Source organism: Gobius niger (assembly GCF_951799975.1).
Source record: "Gobius niger genome assembly, chromosome: 12".
NCBI lineage: Eukaryota > Metazoa > Chordata > Actinopteri > Gobiiformes > Gobiidae > Gobius > Gobius niger.
Genome location: NC_136863.1, coordinates 215,497 through 238,232, shown reverse-complemented (window position 1 = coordinate 238,232; position 22,736 = coordinate 215,497). Strand labels below are relative to the sequence as shown.

At 47.9% G+C, this 22,736-nt stretch overlaps 1 protein-coding gene and 1 long non-coding RNA gene across 4 annotated transcripts in view; one reads left to right on the top strand and one right to left on the bottom strand.

Moving 5' to 3' along the window:
• Positions 1-19,627, top strand: part of sanbr (SANT and BTB domain regulator of CSR) — a 47,309-nt gene extending 27,682 nt beyond the window's left edge. The window contains exons 11-21 of one of the 2 annotated variants that reach the window (XM_079568063.1): positions 6,548-6,697; positions 7,038-7,162; positions 7,704-7,791; positions 8,397-8,429; positions 8,500-8,599; positions 16,643-16,728; positions 17,906-17,934; positions 18,011-18,084; positions 18,178-18,266; positions 18,372-18,454; positions 19,571-19,627. In XM_079568063.1, the coding sequence (XP_079424189.1) occupies positions 6,548-6,697; positions 7,038-7,162; positions 7,704-7,791; positions 8,397-8,429; positions 8,500-8,599; positions 16,643-16,728; positions 17,906-17,934; positions 18,011-18,084; positions 18,178-18,266; positions 18,372-18,454; positions 19,571-19,604 (891 nt within the window). In that variant the 3' untranslated portion in view covers positions 19,605-19,627. Of the gene's footprint in view, positions 1-6,547; positions 6,698-7,037; positions 7,163-7,703; positions 7,792-8,396; positions 8,430-8,499; positions 8,600-12,797; positions 12,918-16,642; positions 16,729-17,905; positions 17,935-18,010; positions 18,085-18,177; positions 18,267-18,371; positions 18,455-19,570 lie in introns of those variants that run through there. The other variant, XM_079568064.1, reaches the window with a different exon arrangement.
• LOC306971229 lies at positions 11,335-15,726 on the bottom strand. 2 transcript variants are annotated; one of them, XR_013793447.1, is made up of 3 exons: positions 15,651-15,726; positions 12,780-12,875; positions 11,335-11,419 (listed from the first exon to the last, which is right to left on the bottom strand). It is a non-coding gene; the product is annotated as an uncharacterized lncRNA (long non-coding RNA). The 2 variants fall into 2 exon arrangements; XR_013793448.1 differs by having other exon boundaries at positions 15,621-15,701.
• Positions 19,628-22,736: the final 3,109 nt, after the last annotated feature.

Below are 22,736 nucleotides of genomic sequence, written 5' to 3'. Positions count from 1 at the left end.
ACAGCCCTGTCCTAACCCCCAACCCAACAGGTACTACAGCCCTAACCCCCAACCCAACAGGTACTACAGCCCTGCCCTAACCCCCAACCCAACAGGTACTACAGCCCTGCCCTAACCCCTAACCCAACAGGTACTACAGCCCTGCCCTAACCCCCAACCCAACAGCTACTACAGCCCTGCCCTAACCCCCAACCCAACAGGTACTACAGCCCTGCCCTAACCCCCAACCCAACAGGTACTACAGCCCTGCCCTAACCCCCAACCCAACAGGTACTACAGCCCTGCTCTAACCCCCAACCCAACAGGTACTACAGCCCTGCCCTAACCCCCAACCCAACAGGTACTACAGCCCTGCCCTAACCCCCAACCCAACAGGTACTACAGCCCTGCCCTAACCCCCAACCCAACAGGTACTACAGCCCTGCCCTAACCCCCAACCCAACAGGTACTACAGCCCTGCCCTAACCCCCAACCCAACAGGTACTACAGCCCTGCCCTAACCCCCAACCCAACAGGTACTACAGCCCTGTCCTAACCCCCAACCCAACAGGTACTACAGCCCTGCTCTAACCCCCAACCAAACAGGTACTACAGCCCTGCTCTAACCCCCAACCCAACAGGTACTACAGCCCTGCCCTAACCCCCAACCAAACAGGTACTACAGCCCTGTCCTAACCCCCAACCCAACAGGTACTACAGCCCCGCCCTAACCCCCAACCCAACAGGTACTACAGCCCTGTCCTAACCCCCAACCCAACAGGTACTACAGCCCTGCTCTAACCCCCAACCAAACAGGTACTACAGCCCTGTCCTAACCCCCAACCCAACAGGTACTACAGCCCCGCCCTAACCCCCAACCCAACAGGTACTACAGCCCTGCCCTAACCCCCAACCCAACAGGTACTACAGTCCTGCCCTAACCCCAACCCAACAGGTGCTACAGCCCTGCCCTAACCCCCAACCCAACAGGTACTACAGCCCTGCCCTAACCCCCAACCCAACAGGTACTACAGCCCTGTCCTAACCCCTAACTCAACAGGTACTACAGCCCTGCCCTAACCCCTAACTCAACAGGTACTACAGCCCTGCCCTAACCCCCAACCCAACAGGTACTACAGCCCTGCCCTAACCCCCAACCCAACAGGTACTACAGCCCTAACCCCCAACCCAACAGGTACTACAGCCCTGCCCTAACCCCCAACCCAACAGGTACTACAGCCCTGCTCTAACCCCCAACCCAACAGGTACTACAGCCCTGCCCTAACCCCCAACCCAACAGGTACTACAGCCCTGCCCTAACCCCCAACCCAACAGGTACTACAGCCCTGCCCTAACCCCCAACCCAACAGGTACTACAGCCCTGCCCTAACCCCCAACCCAACAGGTACTACAGCCCTGCTCTAACCCCCAACCCAACAGGTACTACAGCCCTGCTCTAACCCCCAACCCAACAGGTACTACAGCCCTGCTCTAACCCCCAACCCAACAGGTACTACAGCCCTGTTCTAACCCCCAACCCAACAGGTACTACAGCCCTGCCCTAACCCCCAACCCAACAGGTACTACAGCCCTGCTCTAACCCCCAACCCAACAGGTACTACAGCCCTGCCCTAACCCCCAACCCAACAGGTACTACAGCCCTGCCCTAACCCCCAACCCAACAGGTACTACAGCCCTGCCCTAACCCCAACCCAACAGGTACTACAGCCCTGCCCTAACCCCCAACTCAACAGGTACTACAGCCCTGCCCTAACCCCCAACTCAACAGGTACTACAGCCCTGCCCTAACCCCAACCCAACAGGTACTACAGCCCTGCCCTAACCCCCAACCCAACAGGTACTACAGCCCTGCCCTAACCCCCAACTCAACAGGTACTACAGCTCTGCCCTAACCCCCAACCCAACAGGTACTACAGCCCTGCCCTAACCCCCAACCCAACAGGTACTACAGCCCTGCCCTAACCCCCAACTCAACAGGTACTACAGCCCTGCCCTAACCCCCAACCCAACAGGTACTACAGCCCTGCCCTAACCCCAACTCAACAGGTACTACAGCCCTAACCCCCAACAGGTATTACAGCCCTGCCCTAACCCCCAACAGGTACTACAGCCCTGCCCTAACCCCCAACTCAACAGGTACTACAGCCCTGCCCTAACCCCCAACCCAACAGGTACTACAGCCCTGCCCTAACCCCCAACCCAACAGGTACTACAGCCCTGTCCTAACCCCCAACCCAACAGGTACTACAGCCCTGCCCCAACCCCCAACCCAACAGGTACTACAGCCCTGCTCTAACCCCCAACCCAACAGGTACTACAGCCCTGCCCTAACCCCCAACCCAACAGGTACTACAGCCCTGCCCTAACCCCCAACCCAACAGGTACTACAGCCCTGCCCTAACCCCAACCCAACAGGTACTACAGCCCTGCCCTAACCCCCAACCCAACAGGTACTACAGCCCTGCCCTAACCCCTAACCCAACAGGTACTACAGCCCTGCCCTAACCCCTAACCCAACAGGTACTACAGCCCTGCCCTAACCCCCAACTCAACAGGTACTACAGCCCTATTCTAACCCCCAACTCAACAGGTACTACAGCCCTGTCCTAACCCCCAACCCAACAGGTACTACAGCCCTGCCCTAACCCCCAACCCAACAGGTACTACAGCCCTAACCCCCAACCCAACAGGTACTACAGCCCTGCCCTAACCCCCAACCCAACAGGTACTACAGCCCTGCCCTAACCCCCAACCCAACAGGTACTACAGCCCTGCCCTAACCCCCAACCCAACAGGTACTACAGCCCTGCCCTAACCCCCAACTCAACAGGTACTACAGCCCTGCTCTAACCCCCAACCCAACAGGTACTACAGCTCTGCCCTAACCCCCAACCCAACAGGTACTACAGCCCTGCTCTAACCCCCAACCCAACAGGTACTACAGCCCTGCCCTAACCCCCAACCCAACAGGTACTACAGCCCTGCCCTAACCCCCAACCCAACAGGTACTACAGCCCTGCCCTAACCCCCAACCCAACAGGTACTACAGCCCTGTCCTAACCCCCAACCCAACAGGTACTACAGCCCTGCCCTAACCCCCAACCCAACAGGTACTACAGCCCTGCCCTAACCCCCAACCCAACAGGTACTACAGCCCTGCCCTAACCCAACAGGTACTACAGCTCTGCCCTAACCCCCAACCCAACAGGTACTACAGCCCTGCCCTAACCCCCAACCCAACAGGTACTACAGCCCTGTCCTAACCCCCAACCCAACAGGTACTACAGCCCTGCCCTAACCCCCAACCCAACAGGTACTACAGCCCTGCCCTAACCCCCAACCCAACAGGTACTACAGCCCTGCCCTAACCCCCAACCCAACAGGTACTACAGCCCTGCCCTAACCCCCAACCCAACAGGTACTACAGCCCTGCCCTAACCCCCAACCCAACAGGTACTACAGCCCTGCCCTAACCCAACAGGTACTACAGCCCTGCTCTAACCCCCAACCCAACAGGTACTACAGCCCTGCCCTAACCCCCAACTCAACAGGTACTACAGCCCTGCCCTAACCCCCAACCCAACAGGTACTACAGCCCTGCCCTAACCCCCAACCCAACAGGTACTACAGCCCTGCCCTAACCCAACAGGTACTACAGCCCTGCCCTAACCCCCAACCCAACAGGTACTACAGCCCTGCCCTAACCCCCAACTCAACAGGTACTACAGCCCTGCCCTAACCCCCAACCCAACAGGTACTACAGCCCTGCCCTAACCCCCAACCCAACAGGTACTACAGCCCTGCCCTAACCCCCAACCCAACAGGTACTACAGCCCTGCCCTAACCCCCAACCCAACAGGTACTACAGCCCTGCCCTAACCCCCAACCCAACAGGTACTACAGCCCTGCCCTAACCCCCAACCCAACAGGTACTACAGCCCTGCCCTAACCCCCAACCCAACAGGTACTACAGCCCTGCCCTAACCCCCAACCCAACAGGTACTACAGCCCTGCCCTAACCCCCAACCCAACAGGTACTACAGCCCTGCCCTAACCCCCAACCCAACAGGTACTACAGCCCTGCCCTAACCCAACAGGTACTACAGCCCTGCTCTAACCCCCAACCCAACAGGTACTACAGCCCTGCCCTAACCCCCAACCCAACAGGTACTACAGCCCTAACCCCCAACCCAACAGGTACTACAGCCCTGCTCTAACCCCCAACCCAACAGGTACTACAGCCCTGCCCTAACCCCCAACTCAACAGGTACTACAGCCCTGCCCTAACCCCCAACCCAACAGGTACTACAGCCCTGCCCTAACCCAACAGGTACTACAGCCCTGCCCTAACCCCCAACCCAACAGGTACTACAGCCCTGCCCTAACCCCCAACTCAACAGGTACTACAGCCCTGCCCTAACCCCCAACCCAACAGGTACTACAGCCCTGCCCTAACCCCCAACTCAACAGGTACTACAGCCCTGCCCTAACCCCCAACCCAACAGGTACTACAGCCCTGCCCTAACCCCCAACCCAACAGGTACTACAGCCCTAACCCCCAACCCAACAGGTACTACAGCCCTGCCCTAACCCCCAACCCAACAGGTACTACAGCCCTAACCCCTAACCCAACAGGTACTACAGCCCTGCTCTAACCCCCAACCCAACAGGTACTACAGCCCTGCCCTAACCCCCAACCCAACAGGTACTACAGCCCTGCCCTAACCCCCAACCCAACAGGTACTACAGCCCTGCCCTAACCCCCAACCCAACAGGTACTACAGCCCTGCCCCAACCCCCAACCCAACAGGTACTACAGCCCTAACCCCCAACCCAACAGGTACTACAGCCCTGCCCTAACCCCAACCCAACAGGTACTACAGCCCTGCCCTAACCCCAACCCAACAGGTACTACAGCCCTGCCCTAACCCCAACCCAACAGGTACTACAGCCCTGCCCTAACCCCCAACCCAACAGGTACTACAGCCCTGCCCTAACCCAACAGGTACTACAGCCCTGCCCTAACCCCCAACCCAACAGGTACTACAGCCCTGCTCTAACCCCCAACCCAACAGGCACTACAGCCCTGCCCTAACCCCCAACCCAACAGGTACTACAGCCCTGCCCTAACCCCTAACCCAACAGGTACTACAGCCCTAACCCCCAACCCAACAGGTACTACAGCCCTGCCCTAACCCCCAACCCAACAGGTACTACAGCCCTGCCCTAACCCCCAACCCAACAGGTACTACAGCCCTGCCCCAACCCCCAACCCAACAGGTACTACAGCCCTAACCCCCGACCCAACAGGTACTACAGCCCTGCCCTAACCCCTAACCCAACAGGTACTATAGCCCTGCCCTAACCCCCAACCCAACAGGTACTACAGCCCTGCCCTAACCCCCAACCCAACAGCTACTACAGCCCTGCCCTAACCCTTAACCCAACAGGTACTACAGCCCTGCCCTAACCCCCAACCCAACAGCTACTACAGCCCTGCCCTAACCCCCAACCCAACAGGTACTACAGCCCTGCTCTAACCCCCAACCCAACAGGTACTACAGCCCTGCTCTAACCCCCAACCCAACAGGTACTACAGCCCTGCCCTAACCCCCAACCCAACAGGTACTACAGCCCTGTCCTAACCCCCAACCCAACAGGTACTACAACCCTAACCCCCAACCCAACAGGTACTACAGCCCTGCCCAAACCCCCAACCCAACAGGTACTACAGCCCTGCCCTAACCCCCAACCCAACAGGTACTACAGCCCTGCTCTAACCCCCAACCCAACAGGTACTACAGCCCTGCTCTAACCCAACAGGTACTACAGCCCTGCCCTAACCCCCAACCCAACAGGTACTACAGCCCTGTCCTAACCCCCAACCCAACAGGTACTACAGCCCTGCCCTAACCCCCAACCCAACAGGTACTACAGCCCTGCCCTAACACCCAACCCAACAGGTACTACAGCCCTGCCCTAACCCCCAACTCAACAGGTACTACAGCCCTGCCCTAACACCCAACCCAACAGGTACTACAGCCCTGCCCTAACACCCAACCCAACAGGTACTACAGCCCTGCCCTAACCCCCAACTCAACAGGTACTACAGCCCTGCCCCAACCCAACAGGTACTACAGCCCTGCCCTAACCCCCAACCCAACAGGTACTACAGCCCTGCCCTAACCCCCAACCCAACAGGTACTACAGTCCTGCCCTAACCCCCAACCCAACAGGTATTACAGCCCTGCCCTAACCCCCAACAGGTACTACAGCCCTGCTCTAACCCCCAACCCAACAGGTACTACAGCCCTGCCCTAACCCCCAACCCAACAGGTACTACAGCCCTGCCCTAACCCCCAACCCAACAGGTACTACAGCCCTAACCCCCAACCCAACAGGTACTACAGCCCTGCCCTAACCCCCAACCCCCATTGAAAAAGTATCGTTCAGATATTGGTATTGAACTAGTACTGTTAGGATTCTTCGTTGCTCCAAAGCTGTTTAAATGTTGTGAGTCTCTAACACTGTTGCTGTGTCTCCTCAGGTGTTTGTGGTGAGCGAGCTGACCCAGTGCCGGTACCATCCCGACAGCGTGCGCTACGGCGGGTCAGGAGAGAAGGGCCGCCACGGAGCCGGGGTTTACCCCTGCTGCGCCCAGAAGGTTCTGCGCTTCGACGCCTCTGCCATGCCCAAGGTACGACCTTTACTCACCGCCATGACCCACCGCCACGCCCAAGCTAAGACCTTTACTCACCTCCATGCCCAAGGTACAACCTTTACTCACCGCCATGACCCACCGCCACGCCCAAGGTACGACCTTTACTCACCGCCATGCCCAAGCTACGACCGCAGTAAGGGGAAAATGAGCTGTATTGACTGAAGAACAGTTTCATACACAAGGCCATCGGAAGCTGAACTCCCTGAAAATAACCATGTACTGATGACTGTTTATTGTATGTGTATCAGATGTTTATTCCATGTTCATGGCTGGAGAGTGACAGAAGTACAGGTGACTGACTGATAAACCTTTTCAGGGCTGCAGGATGAGGGACCACATTGTGAGTTTGTCTGAAGGAGACGAGGCTCAGACCAGAGTCCTCAATGACCTCCTGCTGCACCGAGACGCCGTCTGTGTGTCCAACAGCCCTCTGCAGGACAGGTACGAGTACTACAGGTACTACTACTACATGTACGAGTACTACAGGTACTACTACTACAGGTACGAGTACTACAGGTACTACTACTACTATAACTACCTACTACTGCTGCACCGAGACGCCGTCTGTGTGTCCAACAGCCCTCTGCAGGACAGGTATGAGTACTACAGGTGCTACTACTACAGGTACGAGTACTTCAGGTACTACTACTACAGGTACAAGTACTACAGGTACTACTACTACAGGTACGAGTACTACAGGTGCTACTACTACAGGTACGAGTACTACAGGTACTACTACTACTATAACTACCTACTACTGCTGCACCGAGACGCCATCTGTGTGGCCAACAGCCCTCTGCAGGACAGGTACGAGTACTACAGGTACTAGTACAACTACTGCTACTACTACCACTACCACAGGTACGAGTACTACAGGCACTAGTACTACTACTGCTACTACTACTACTGCTACTACTACTACAGGTACTACTACTACTATATCTACCTTGGATAAAGCTTAAATGTGAGCATGCTGTTGCAGCGCGGGGACGACGGAGGAGAAGCTGCAGGACTGTGAGGTTCTTCTGGAGCCCACACTGGTCGGACCGAGCCGCGCCGATGGACCCACGGTGAGTCATCCACACTGTGATGTCACTGACCCACACTGTGATGTCACTGACCCACACTGTGATGTCACGGACCCACACTGTGATGTCACTGACCCACACTGTGATGTCACTGACCCACACTGTGATGTCACTGACCCACACTGTGATGTCACTGACCCACAGGGTGATGTCACTGACCCACACTGTGATGTCACTGACCCACACTGTGATGTCACTGACCCACACTGTGATGTCACTGACCCACACTGTGATGTCACGGACCCACACTGTGATGTCACTGACCCACACTGTGATGTCACTGACCCACACTGTGATGTCACGGACCCACACTGTGATGTCACTGACCCACAGGGTGATGTCACTGACCCACACTGTGATGTCACTGACCCACACTGTGATGTCACTGACCCACACTGTGATGTCACTGACCCACAGGGTGATGTCACTGACCCACACTGTGATGTCACTGACCCACACTGTGATGTCACTGACCCACACTGTGATGTCACGGAGCCACACTGTGATGTCACTGACCCACACTGTGATGTCACTGACCCACACTGTGATGTCACTGATGTCACTGATCATGTTCTCTGTTTCTGCAGTTCTCTCTCCTGAAGAACTGGAGTCTTCAGTTGGTACGTCGTCTGCTTCAGATGAAACTCGCAGTTCTTGAAGTCTGAGGTGTTTCACCCTCTGTTTGCGCAGAAACATCAGTCACTTCTGTCGGAGGACGAGGAGTGCACTACAGGGTCAGAGGTCACGGAGGACGAGGTCGGAGACGAAGAGGAGCTCAACAAGAAACAAGGTCCTACCAAACCCTAACCCAAGAAACAAGGTCCTACCAAACCGTAACCCAAGAAACAAGGTCCTACCAAACCCTAACCCAAGAAACAAGGTCCTACCAAACCTTAACCCAAGAAACAAGGTCCTTCCAAACCCTAACCCAAGAAACAAGCTGCTACCAAACCTTAACCCAAGAAACAAGGTCCTACCAAACCCTAACCCATCAAGAAACAAGGTCCTACCAAACCCTAACCCAAGAAACAAGCTGCTACCAAACCTTAACCCAAGAAACAAGGTCCTACCAAACTTTAACCCAAGAAACAAGGTCCTACCAAACCCTAACCCAAGAAACAAGGTCCTACCAAACCCTAACCCAAGAAACAAGGTCCTACCAAACCTTAACCCAAGAAACAAGGTCCTACCAAACCCTAACCCAAGAAACAAGGTCCTACCAAACCTTAACCCAAGAAACAAGGTCCTACCAAACCTTAACCCAAGAAACAAGGTCCTACCAAACCCTAACCCAAGAAACAAGGTGCTACCAAACCTTAACCCAAGAAACAAGGTCCTACCAAACCCTAACCCAAGAAACAAGGTGCTACCAAACCCTAACCCAAGAAACAAGCTGCTACCAAACCTTAACCCAAGAAACAAGGTCCTACCAAACCCTAACCCAAGAAACAAGGTCCTACCAAACCCTAACCCAAGAAACAAGGTGCTACCAAACCTTAACCCAAGAAACAAGGTCCTACCAAACCTTAACCCATCAAGAAACAAGGTCCTTCCAAACCTTAACCCAAGAAACAACGTCCTACCAAACCTTAACCCAAGAAACAAGGTCCTACCAAACCCTAACCCAAGAAACAAGCTGCTACCAAACCTTAACCCAAGAAACAAGGTCCTACCAAACTTTAACCCAAGAAACAAGGTCCTACCAAACCCTAACCCAAGAAACAAGGTCCTACCAAACCTTAACCCAAGAAACAAGGTCCTACCAAACCTTAACCCAAGAAACAAGGTCCTACCAAACCCTAACCCAAGAAACAAGGTCCTACCAAACCTTAACCCAAGAAACAAGGTCCTACCAAACCTTAACCCAAGAAACAAGGTCCTACCAAACCCTAACCCAAGAAACAAGGTGCTACCAAACCTTAACCCAAGAAACAAGGTCCTACCAAACCCTAACCCAAGAAACAAGCTGCTACCAAACCTTAACCCAAGAAACAAGGTCCTACCAAACCTTAACCCAAGAAACAAGGTGCTACCAAACCCTAACCCAAGAAACAAGGTCCTACCAAACCCTAACCCAAGAAACAAGGTCCTACCAAACCCTAACCCAAGAAACAAGGTCCTACCAAACCCTAACCCAAGAAACAAGGTCCTACCAAACCCTAACCCAAGAAACAAGGTCCTACCAAACCCTAACCCAAGAAACAAGGTCCTACCAAACCTTAACCCATCAAGAAACAAGGTCCTACCAAACCTTAACCCAAGAAACAAGGTCCTACCATACCTTAACCCAAGAAACAAGGTCCTACCAAACCTTAACCCAAGAAACAAGGTCCTACCAAACCTTAACCCAAGAAACAAGGTGCTACCAAACCATAACCCATCAAGAAACAAGGTCCTACCAAACCTTAACCCAAGAAACAAGGTCCTACCAAACCCTAACCCAAGAAACAAGGTCCTACCAAACCTTCACCCAAGAAACAAGGTGCTACCAAACCCTAACCCAAGAAACAAGGTCCTACCAAACCCTAACCCAAGAAACAAGGTCCTACCAAACCCTAACCCAAGAAACAAGGTCCTACCAAACCTTCACCCAAGAAACAAGGTGCTACCAAACCCTAACCCAAGAAACAAGGTCCTTCCAAACCCTAACCCAAGAAACAAGGTCCTTCCAAACCCTAACCCAAGAAACAAGGTCCTTCCAAACCCTAACCCAAGAAACAAGCTGCTACCAAACCCTAACCCAAGAAACAAGGTCCTTCCAAACCCTAACCCAAAAAACAAGGTCCTACCAAACCTTAACCTAAGAAACAAGGTCCTACCAAACCTTAACCCAAGAAACAAGGTCCTACCAAACCTTAACCTAAGAAACAAGGTCCTACCAAACCCTAACCCAAGAAACAAGGTCCTACCAAACCCTAACCCATCAAGAAACAAGGTCCTACCAAACCCTAACCCAAGAAACAAGGTCCTACCAAACCCTAACCCAAGAAACAAGGTCCTACCAAACCTTAACCTAAGAAACAAGGTCCTACCAAACCCTAACCCAAAAAACAAGGTCCTACCAAACCTTAACCTAAGAAACAAGGTCCTACCAAACCCTAACCCAAGAAACAAGGTCCTACCAAACCTTAACCCAAGAAACAAGGTCCTACCAAACCCTAACCCAAGAAACAAGGTCCTACCAAACCTTAACCTAAGAAACAAGGTCCTTCCAAACCCTAACCCAAGAAACAAGGTCCTACCAAACCCTAACCCAAGAAACAAGGTCCTACCAAACCCTAACCCAAGAAACAAGGTCCTACCAAACCTTAACCCAAGAAACAAGGTCCTTCCAAACCCTAACCCAAGAAACAAGGTCCTTCCAAACCTTAACCCAAGAAACAAGGTGCTACCAAACCTTAACCTAAGAAACAAGGTCCTACCAAACCTTAACCCAAGAAACAAGGTCCTACCAAACCCTAACCCAAGAAACAAGGTTCTACCAAACCTTAACCCAAGAAACAAGGTTCTACCAAACCTTAACCTAAGAAACAAGGTCCTACCAAACCCTAACCCAAGAAACAAGGTCCTACCAAACCCTAACCCAACAAGAAACAAGGTCCTACCAAACCTTAACCCAAGAAACAAGGTCCTACCAAACCTTAACCCAAGAAACAAGGTCCAACCAAACCCTAACCCATCAAGAAACAAGGTCCTACCAAATCCTAACCCATCAAGAAACAAGGTCCTACCAAACTAACCCAAGAAACAAGTTCCTACCAAACCCTAACCCAAGAAACAAGGTGCTACCAAACCTTAACCCAACAAGAAACAAGGTCCTACCAAACCCTAACCCAAGAAACAAGGTCAGACCAAACCCTAACCCAAGAAACAAGGTCCTACCAAACCCTAACCCAAGAAACAAGGTCCTACCAAACCCTAACCCAAGAAACAAGGTCCTACCAAACCCTAACCCAAGAAACAAGGTCCTACCAAACCCTAACCCAAGAAACAAGGTCCTACCAAACCCTAACCCAAGAAACAAGGTCCTACCAAACCCTAACCCAAGAAACAAGGTCCTACCAAACCCTAACCCAAGAAACAAGGTCCTTCCAAACCCTAACCCAAGAAACAAGGTCCTACCAAACCCTAACCCAAGAAACAAGGTCCTACCAAACCCTAACCCAAGAAACAAGGTCCTTCCAAACCCTAACCCAAGAAACAAGGTCCTTCCAAACCCTAACCCAAGAAACAAGCTGCTACCAAACCCTAACCCAAGAAACAAGGTCCTTCCAAACCCTAACCCAAAAAACAAGGTCCTACCAAACCTTAACCTAAGAAACAAGGTCCTTCCAAACCTTAACCCAAGAAACAAGGTCCTTCCAAACCCTAACCCAAGAAACAAGGTCCTACCAAACCTTAACCCATCAAGAAACAAGGTCCTACCAAACCCTAACCCAAGAAACAAGGTCCTACCAAACCTTAACCTAAGAAACAAGGTCCTACCAAACCTTAACCCAAGAAACAAGGTCCTTCCAAACCCTAACCCAAGAAACAAGGTCCTACCAAACCTTAACCCAAGAAACAAGGTCCTTCCAAACCCTAACCCAAGAAACAAGGTCCTACCAAACCCTAACCCAAGAAACAAGGTCCTACCAAACCTTAACCTAAGAAACAAGGTCCTACCAAACCTTAACCCAAGAAACAAGGTCCTTCCAAACCCTAACCCAAGAAACAAGGTCTTACCAAACCCTAACCCAAGAAACAAGGTCCTACCAAACCCTAACCCAAGAAACAAGGTCCTACCAAACCCTAACCCAAGAAACAAGGTCCTACCAAACCTTAACCCAAGAAACAAGGTCCTTCCAAACCCTAACCCAAGAAACAAGGTCCTACCAAACCTTAACCCAAGAAACAAGGTGCTACCAAACCCTAACCCAAGAAACAAGGTTCTACCAAACCTTAACCTAAGAAACAAGGTCCTACCAAACCCTAACCCAAGAAACAAGGTCCTACCAAACCCTAACCCAACAAGAAACAAGGTCCTACCAAATCCTAACCCATCAAGAAACAAGGTCCTACCAAACCTTAACCCAAGAAACAAGTTCCTACCAAACCCTAACCCAAGAAACAAGGTGCTACCAAACCTTAACCCAACAAGAAACAAGGTCCTACCAAACCCTAACCCAAGAAACAAGGTCCTACCAAACCCTAACCCAAGAAACAAGGTCCTACCAAACCTTAACCCAAGAAACAAGGTCCTACCAAACCCTAACCCAAGAAACAAGGTGCTACCAAACCTTAACCCAAGAAACAAGGTCCTACCAAACCCTAACCCAAGAAACAAGGTCCTACCAAACCCTAACCCAAGAAACAAGGTCCTACCAAACCCTAACCCAAGAAACAAGGTCCTACCAAACCCTAACCCAAGAAACAAGGTCCTACCAAACCCTAACCCAAGAAACAAGGTCCTACCAAACCCTAACCCAAGAAACAAGGTCCTACCAAACCCTAACCCAAGAAACAAGGTGCTACCAAACCCTAACCCATCAAGAAACAAGGTCCTACCAAACCTTAACCCAACAAGGTCCTACCCAACCCTAACCCAAGAAACAAGGTCCTACCAAACCCTAACCCAAGAAACAAGCTGCTACCAAACCCTAACCCAAGAAACAAGGTCCTACCAAACCCTAACCCAAGAAACAAGGTCCTACCAAACCTTAACCCAAGAAACAAGGTCCTACCAAACCTTAACCCAAGAAACAAGGTCCTACCAAACCCTAACCCAAGAAACAAGGTCCTACCAAACCCTAACCCAAGAAACAAGGTCCTACCAAACCCTAACCCAAGAAACAAGATGCTACCAAACCTTAACCCAAGAAACAAGGTCCTACCAAACCTTAACCCAAGAAACAAGGTCCTACCAAACCCTAACCCAAGAAACAAGGTCCTACCAAACCCTAACCCAAGAAACAATGTCCTACCAAACCCTAACCCAAGAAACAAGCTGCTACCAAACCCTAACCCAAGAAACAAGGTCCTTCCAAACCCTAACCCAAAAAACAAGGTCCTACCAAACCCTAACCCAAGAAACAAGGTCCTTCCAAACCCTAACCCAAGAAACAAGCTGCTACCAAACCCTAACCCAAGAAACAAGGTCCTTCCAAACCCTAACCCAAAAAACAAGGTCCTACCAAACCTTAACCTAAGAAACAAGGTCCTACCAAACCTTAACCCATCAAGAAACAAGGTCCTACCAAACCCTAACCCAAGAAACAAGGTCCTACCAAACCTTAACCTAAGAAACAAGGTCCTACCAAACCCTAACCCAAGAAACAAGGTCCTACCAAACCTTAACCCAAGAAACAAGGTCTTACCAAACCTTAACCCAAGAAAACAAGGTCCTACGAAACCTTAACCCAAGAAACAAGGTCCTACCAAACCTTAACCCAAGAAACAAGGTCCTACCAAACCTTAACCCAAGAAACAAGGTCCTACCAAACCCTAACCCAAGAAACAAGGTCCTACCAAACCCTAACCCAAGAAACAAGGTCCTACCAAACCCTAACCCATCAAGAAACAAGGTCCTTCCAAACCCTAACCCAAGAAACAAGGTCCTACCAAACCTTAACCCAAGAAACAAGGTCCTACCAAACCTTAACCCAAGAAACAAGGTCCTACCAAACCCTAACCCAAGAAACAAGGTCCTACCAAACCTTAACCCAAGAAACAAGGTCCTACCAAACCTTAACCCAAGAAACAAGGTCCTACCAAACCTTAACCCAAGAAACAAGGTCCTACCAAACCCTAACCCAAGAAACAAGGTCCTACCAAACCCTAACCCAAGAAACAAGGTCCTACCAAACCCTAACCCAAGAAACAAGGTCCTTCCAAACCTTAACCCAAGAAACAAGGTCCTACCAAACCCTAACCCAAGAAACAAGGTCCTACCAAACCTTCACCCAAGAAACAAGGTCCTACCAAACCTTAACCCAAGAAACAAGGTCCTACCAAACCTTCACCCAAGAAACAAGGTCCTACCAAACCCTAACCCAAGAAACAAGGTCCTACCAAACCTTCACCCAAGAAACAAGGTCCTACCAAACCCTAACCCAAGAAACAAGGTCCTACCAAACCTTCACCCAAGAAACAAGGTCCTACCAAACCCTAACCCAAGAAACAAGGTCCTACCAAACCCTAACCCAAGAAACAAGGTCCTACCAAACCTTAACCCAAGAAACAAGGTCCTACCAAACCTTAACCCATCAAGAAACAAGGTCCTACCAAACCTTAACCCAAGAAACAAGGTCCTACCAAACCCTAACCCAAGAAACAAGGTCCTTCCAAACCCTAACCCATCAAGAAACAAGGTCCTACCAAACCCTAACCCAAGAAACAAGGTCCAACCAAACCTTAACCCAAGAAACAAGCTGCTACCAAACCCTAAACCAAGAAACAAGCTGCTACCAAACCCTAACCCAAGAAACAAGGTCTTACCAAACCTTAACCCAAGAAACAAGGTCTTACCAAACCCTAACCCAAGAAACAAGCTGTTACCAAACCCTAACCCAAGAAACAAGGTCCTACCAAACCCTAACCCAAGAAACAAGGTCCTACCAAACCTTAACCCAAGAAACAAGGTCCTACCAAACCTTAACCCAAGAAACAAGGTCTTACCAAACCTTAACCCAAGAAACAAGCTGTTACCAAACCCTAACCCAAGAAACAAGGTCCTACCAAACCCTAACCCAAGAAACAAGGTCCTACCAAACCTTAACCCAAGAAACAAGGTCCTACCAAACCTTAACCCAAGAAACAAGGTCCTACCAAACCCTAACCCAAGAAACAAGGTCCTACCAAACCCTAACCCAACAAGAAACAAGGTCCTACCAAACCTTAACCCAAGAAACAAGGTCCTACCAAACCTTAACCCAAGAAACAAGCTGCTACCAAACCTTAACCCAAGAAACAAGGTCCTACCAAACCTTAACCCAAGAAACAAGGTCTTACCAAACCTTAACCCAAGAAACAAGGTCTTACCAAATCTTAACCCAAGAAACAAGGTCCTACCAAACCTTAACCCAAGAAACAAGGTCTTACCAAACCTTAACCCAAGAAACAAGGTCTTACCAAATCTTAACCCAAGAAACAAGGTCCTACCAAACCTTAACCCAAGAAACAAGGTCCTACCAAACCCTAACCCAAGAAACAAGGTCCTACCAAACCCTAACCCAAGAAACAAGGTCCTACCAAACCTTAACCCATCAAGAAACAAGGTCCTACCAAACCTTAACCCAAGAAACAAGGTCCTACCAAACCCTAACCCAAGAAACAAGGTCCTACCAAACCTTAACCCAAGAAACAAGCTGCTACCAAACCCTAACCCAAGAAACAAGATGCGGCCCATCAGTGCACTGATCCGAGTCTGAGGGACATCTGTTTAAAGGCACTTTACCCAAAACTGTGTCTCCTTTAGTTTAACATTTGAATTGAGTGGCTTCGTTTCTCATAGTTTGTATTAAATCAATCAGGCATTTATGTGTTAGAGACTCTTTGACCAATCAAACGAGAGAATTTTCAGCTCTGTTTTCTTCTGGGGAAAAACAAAACAAAGAACTACGAAGATAAGACGAAAATGAAACCAAATAATCTACAAAAAGAGAGACGAAAATACGTCAAAAAAGCGTTGACACACCACAAAACAATTTGTAGGTCTTAGCTTTCAAATGAGGCGTTACTCTGGTCTATAGGCTGTGAGCTTTAGATTTGGGTAAAACTGGATAAAAGGTCCACTGATTATGAAGCTGTATTCCACATTAAAATGTTGGTAATACAGATGTTTGTGTTTGTGCAGCTGTGAAGAAGCCTAAGAAGAGCGGGCGTCCTCTGAAGAAGCAGCTGTCGTCTCCAAACTTCAACCGCCGAGAGAAGAGCGAGCGAGTACGAAGAGTCTCATCAGTTCTTTCATTTTAGTTTTCAGGCTAATGTGTTTTCATCCGGTTCACTCACGTTTCCACTGAGAGGATGAAAAAGCAATGAGAAAAACAATGTTTGCATTTGCTCTTGTCATTTGGTAAAATTGTGCAATTATCTCATTTTCCCATTGGCCTGAATGGGGAGTTCTGGTCGTCGCTACGGCAACACCATCAAACAGGACAAGGGTTTATTGACTTTTTTCATTCGCTACTTGTGCAATACCATAATGCATTGCACCTTGGGGGGTTCGCCGCTTTGAACAATATGGTGTTGCGAGCTGTCATCAAAGAGACTAATCTTCCCAATACCATAAACAAATATACAATTCCACTAAACCAAAGCTTCAGAAAATCTGTTCCTTTTTATCGATTTTGAAAAGCCGATCGGGAAAAAAGCTCTGGTGAAGCTCATGTGCAGAGCTTTGTAGTTCCGGATTACGTTTTTGATTGTTGGAGCAATTACGAGCACTTCATCAGACTCAAAGACTCAAAGTCCTCCAGGTCATAGCTCCTCCCCCCAAGGCGCAAAGCATTATGGGTCATGTGCAAGTAGTGAATTGGACCAAATGGAATTTTGTAAATTTCCGCCAAACTACATTTCCCCCCCCCATAACTCCCCAAAACATATCGGAGCAAATGGAAACATTGTTTTTCTGATGCTCATTTAATAAAGTTTTCAAACAGTTTTGATTCTCCACGAAAACCGTTGAACTATTAGCATTTTATCTAAATGTTTTGTCTGATTTTATTCACAATTGTCAGAGAAACTGATATTTTATCAAACAACTGTAGTAAATGTTGTAGATACTTGGATATTCTTTGTTTAACACTAAAGTACGACTTGAATTTAGCTCCATCTAGTGTCCAAACTGAAGAATTACAACCAATCTGACCAAAGTAAAAACATGAGAGAAGAAAGAGGAGTCAAAGCTCAAAGCAGAGGAGAATCATGAAATGATCTTCTCAAACCTTAAATGTGTGTGAAATTACTTAAAAAGGTCAAAGACTAATAATAATAATCACTAAAGAGCTTTTCTTTGGATTCAAACATTTCCCAGAAAAGAATCACATGGAGTTGATTTAAAGAAAGACAGTTTTTGTCTGATTTATGTTCGATAATGAAGTTGTTTGTTGTTCCTCAGCCGCAGGTGAAGGACAGCACTCCGTTCACGTGAGTCGCCTTCATTTAAACTTCATTTAAACACGAATAAAAGCGTTTAAAGATCTCTGACCTGATCCTGTTTCAGAGTCAGTGTCCAGAAGAATAAATGGGACTCGTCCAGATCTTTACGTTACAACCAGGATGCTCAGCGAGAGGAGGGTGAGACACAATCATCTGCTTATTTATGAACATTAGTAAAACTGTCATTTAACCTTCTCTTCTTCTCCTCCTTCTCCTTCTGTGTCTCCTCAGACCAGCGGCGCATGGTGGAGATCGTGGGCCACCTGACCAAGATGAGGTTTGGAGATCCGGAACAGAGCCGAGCCAAAGAGCGTCAGGAGGTCAGAGCTTCATCAGAGCTTCATCAGAGCTTCATCAGAGTTTCATCAGAGTTTCATCTCTGTTTAGGTGTGTGGTTTTGTAAAAAGCTTCTGGTTTTTCTCCAGCCGCTTGGAGGGATTTACTCCAGACTCGACATCCAGTTCAGGAACTCCCTTCAGCAGCGCCCGACGCAGGAGAAAACGCCCAGGTCTCCAACAAACACCTCCAACAAACACCTCCAGCACCTCCAACAAACACCTCCAACAAACACCTCCAACACCTCCAACAAACACCTCCAACAAACACCTCCAACACCTCCAACAAACACCTCCAACACCTCCAACAAACACCTCCAACAAACACCTCCAACACTTCCAACAAACACCTCCAACAAATACCTCCAACAAACACCTCCAACAAACACCTCCAACACTTCCAACAAACACCTCCAACAAATACCTCCAATAAACACCTCCAACAAACACCTCCAACAAACACCTCCAACAAACACCTCCAACAAACACCTCCAACACCTCCAACAAACACCTCCAACAAACACCTCCAACAAACACCTCCAACACCTCCAACACCTCCAACAAACACCTCCAACACCTCCAACACCTCCAACACCTCCAACAAACACCTCCAACACCTCCAACAAACACCTCCAACAAACACCTCCAACAAACACCTCCAACAAATACCTCCAACAAACACCTCCAACAAACACCTCCAACAAACACCTCCAACAAACACCCCCAACAAATACCTCCAACAAACACCTCCAACAAACACCTCCATCACCTACAACAAACACGTCTAACAAACACGTCTAACACCTCCAACAAACACCGCCAACAAACACCTCCAACAAACACCTCCAACAAACACCTCTAACAAACACCTCCAACAAACACCTCCAATAAACACCTCCAACACCTCTAACACCTCCAACAAACACCTCCAACACCAACAGGCAATGTAAGGCCCGGGGGCCAAATCTGGCCCTCCACACAGAACCTCTGGCCCCCTAAAATGGTTTTGAGAACTATTTTTCTACAAACATTTCTAAAAATGCGAGAAATAGTGTCAGTGTACATTAAAATACACAAAAAGTCGAAGACCACATTTGGAAGGTTTTATCACTTGAGGATTTTCCGCTGCAGTTTCCGGCCTTAAACAAACTCCTGTGACTGAAGGTCCTGAAGGTCCTGAAGGTCCTGAAGGTCCTGAAGGTCCTGAAGGCCCTGAAGGCCCTGAAGGCCCAGAAGGTCCTGAAGGCCCTGAAGGCCCAGAAGGTCTGACTCTGTGTGTGTTTCTCCAGGTCCAAACTGCGTTACGCCCAGATCAAGACTTAGACCCTTTTCCTCTGCACGGATCGTGCCAGATGCCCTTCCACACGGGACCAGAGGGCGAGACACTGCGATGTACAGCGCCCCCTGTGGGTCAATCTAAAGAACACAAAAAAGAAGCTGTGATGAATGTGACCAAAGGATGTTTAGTCATTTCATAGTTACTGCTACTACGTTATTACTACCATGTTACTACTACTACGTTATTACTACAATGTTACTACTACCATGTTACTCCTACAATGTCACTACTACCATGTCACTACTACAATGTTACTACTACAATGTCACTACTACCATGTTACTACTACAATGTCACTACTACCATGTTACTACTACCATGTTACTACTACCATGTTACTACTACCATGTCACTACTACCATGTCACTACTACCATGTCACTACTACCATGTCACTACTACCATGTCACTACTACCATGTTACTACTACAATGTTACTACTACCATGTTACTACTACCATGTTACTACTACAATGTTACTACTACCATGTTACTACTACCATGTTATTACTACCATGTTACTACTACCATGTCACTACTACCATGTTACTACTACCATGTTACTACTACCATGTTACTACTACCATGTTACTACTACCATGTCACTACTACCATGTTACTACTACCATGTTATTACTACAATGTTACTACTACCATGTTACTACTACCATGTTACTACTACCATGTCACTACTACCATGTTACTACTACAATGTTACTACTACCATGTCACTACTACAATGTTACTACTACAATGTTATTACTACCATGTTACTACTACCATGTCACTACTACCATGTCACTACTACCATGTTACTACTACAATGTTACTACTACCATGTTACTACTACCATGTTACTACTACCATGTTATTACTACAATGTTACTACTACAATGTTATTACTACCATGTTACTACTACCATGTTACTACTACCATGTCACTACTACCATGTTACTACTACAATGTTACTACTACCATGTCACTACTACAATGTTACTACTACAATGTTATTACTACCATGTTACTACTACCATGTCACTACTACCATGTCACTACTACAATGTTACTACTACCATGTTACTACTACCATGTTACTACTACCATGTTACTACTACCATGTCACTACTACAATGTTACTACTACAATGTTACTACTACAATGTTACTACTACCATGTTACTACTACAATGTTACTACAACCATGTCACTACTACCATGTTACTACTACCATGTCACTACTACCATGTTACTACTACAATGTTACTACTACAATGTTACTACTACAATGTTACTACTACAATGTTACTACTACCATGTTACTACTACCATGTTACTACTACCATGTTACTACTACAATGTTACTACAACCATGTCACTACTACCATGTTACTACTACCATGTTACTACAACCATGTCACTACTACAATGTCACTACTACCATGTTACTACTACCATGTTACTACTACCATGTCACTACTACCATGTTACTACTACCATGTTACTACTACCATGTTACTACTACAATGTTACTACAACCATGTCACTACTACCATGTCACTACTACCATGTTACTACTACAATGTTACTACAACCATGTCACTACTACCATGTTACTACAACCATGTCACTACTACCATGTTACTACTACAATGTTACTACAACCATGTCACTACTACCATGTTACTACTACAATGTTACTACAACCATGTCACTACTACCATGTTACTACAACCATGTTACTACTACCATGTTACTACTACAATGTTACTACAACCATGTCACTACTACCATGTTACTACTACAATGTTACTACAACCATGTCACTACTACAATGTCACTACTACCATGTTACTACTACCATGTTACTACTACCATGTCACTACTACCATGTTACTACTACCATGTTACTACTACCATGTTACTACTACAATGTTACTACAACCATGTCACTACTACCATGTCACTACTACCATGTTACTACTACAATGTTACTACAACCATGTCACTACTACCATGTTACTACAACCATGTCACTACTACCATGTTACTACTACAATGTTACTACAACCATGTCACTACTACCATGTCACTACTACCATGTTACTACTACAATGTTACTACAACCATGTCACTACTACCATGTTACTACAACCATGTCACTACTACAATGTTACTACTACCATGTCACTACTACCATGTAACTACTACTATGTCACTACTACCATGTCACTACTACCATGTTACTACTACCATGTCACTACTACCATGTCACTACTACCATGTTACTACTACCATGTTACTACTACCATGTTACTACTACCATGTCACTACTACCATGTCACTACTACCATGTTACTACTACCATGTTACTACTACCATGTTATTACTACAATGTTACTACTACCATGTTACTACTACCATGTCACTACTACCATGTCACTACTACCATGTTACTACTACAATGTTACTACTACCATGTCACTACTACCATGTTACTACTACCATGTCACTACTACCATGTCACTACTACCATGTTACTACTACAATGTTACTACAACCATGTCACTACTACCATGTTACTACTACCATGTTACTACTACCATGTCACTACTACCATGTCACTACTACCATGTCACTACTACAATGTTACTACTACAATGTCACTACTACCATGTCACTACTACCATGTCACTACTACCATGTTACTACTACCATGTTACTACTACCATGTCACTACTACCATGTTACTACTACAATGTCACTACTACCATGTCACTACTACCATGTCACTACTACCATGTTACTACCATGTCACTACTACCATGTCACTACTACCATGTTACTACTACCATGTCACTACTACCATGTCACTACTACCATGTTACTACTACCATGTCACTACTACAATGTCACTACTACCATGTTACTACTACCATGTTACTACTACCATGTTACTACTACAATGTCACTACTACCATGTTACTACTACCATGTCACTACTACCATGTTACTACTACCATGTTACTACTACCATGTTACTACTACCATGTTACTACTACCATGTTACTACTACAATGTCACTACTACCATGTTACTACTACCATGTCACTACTACCA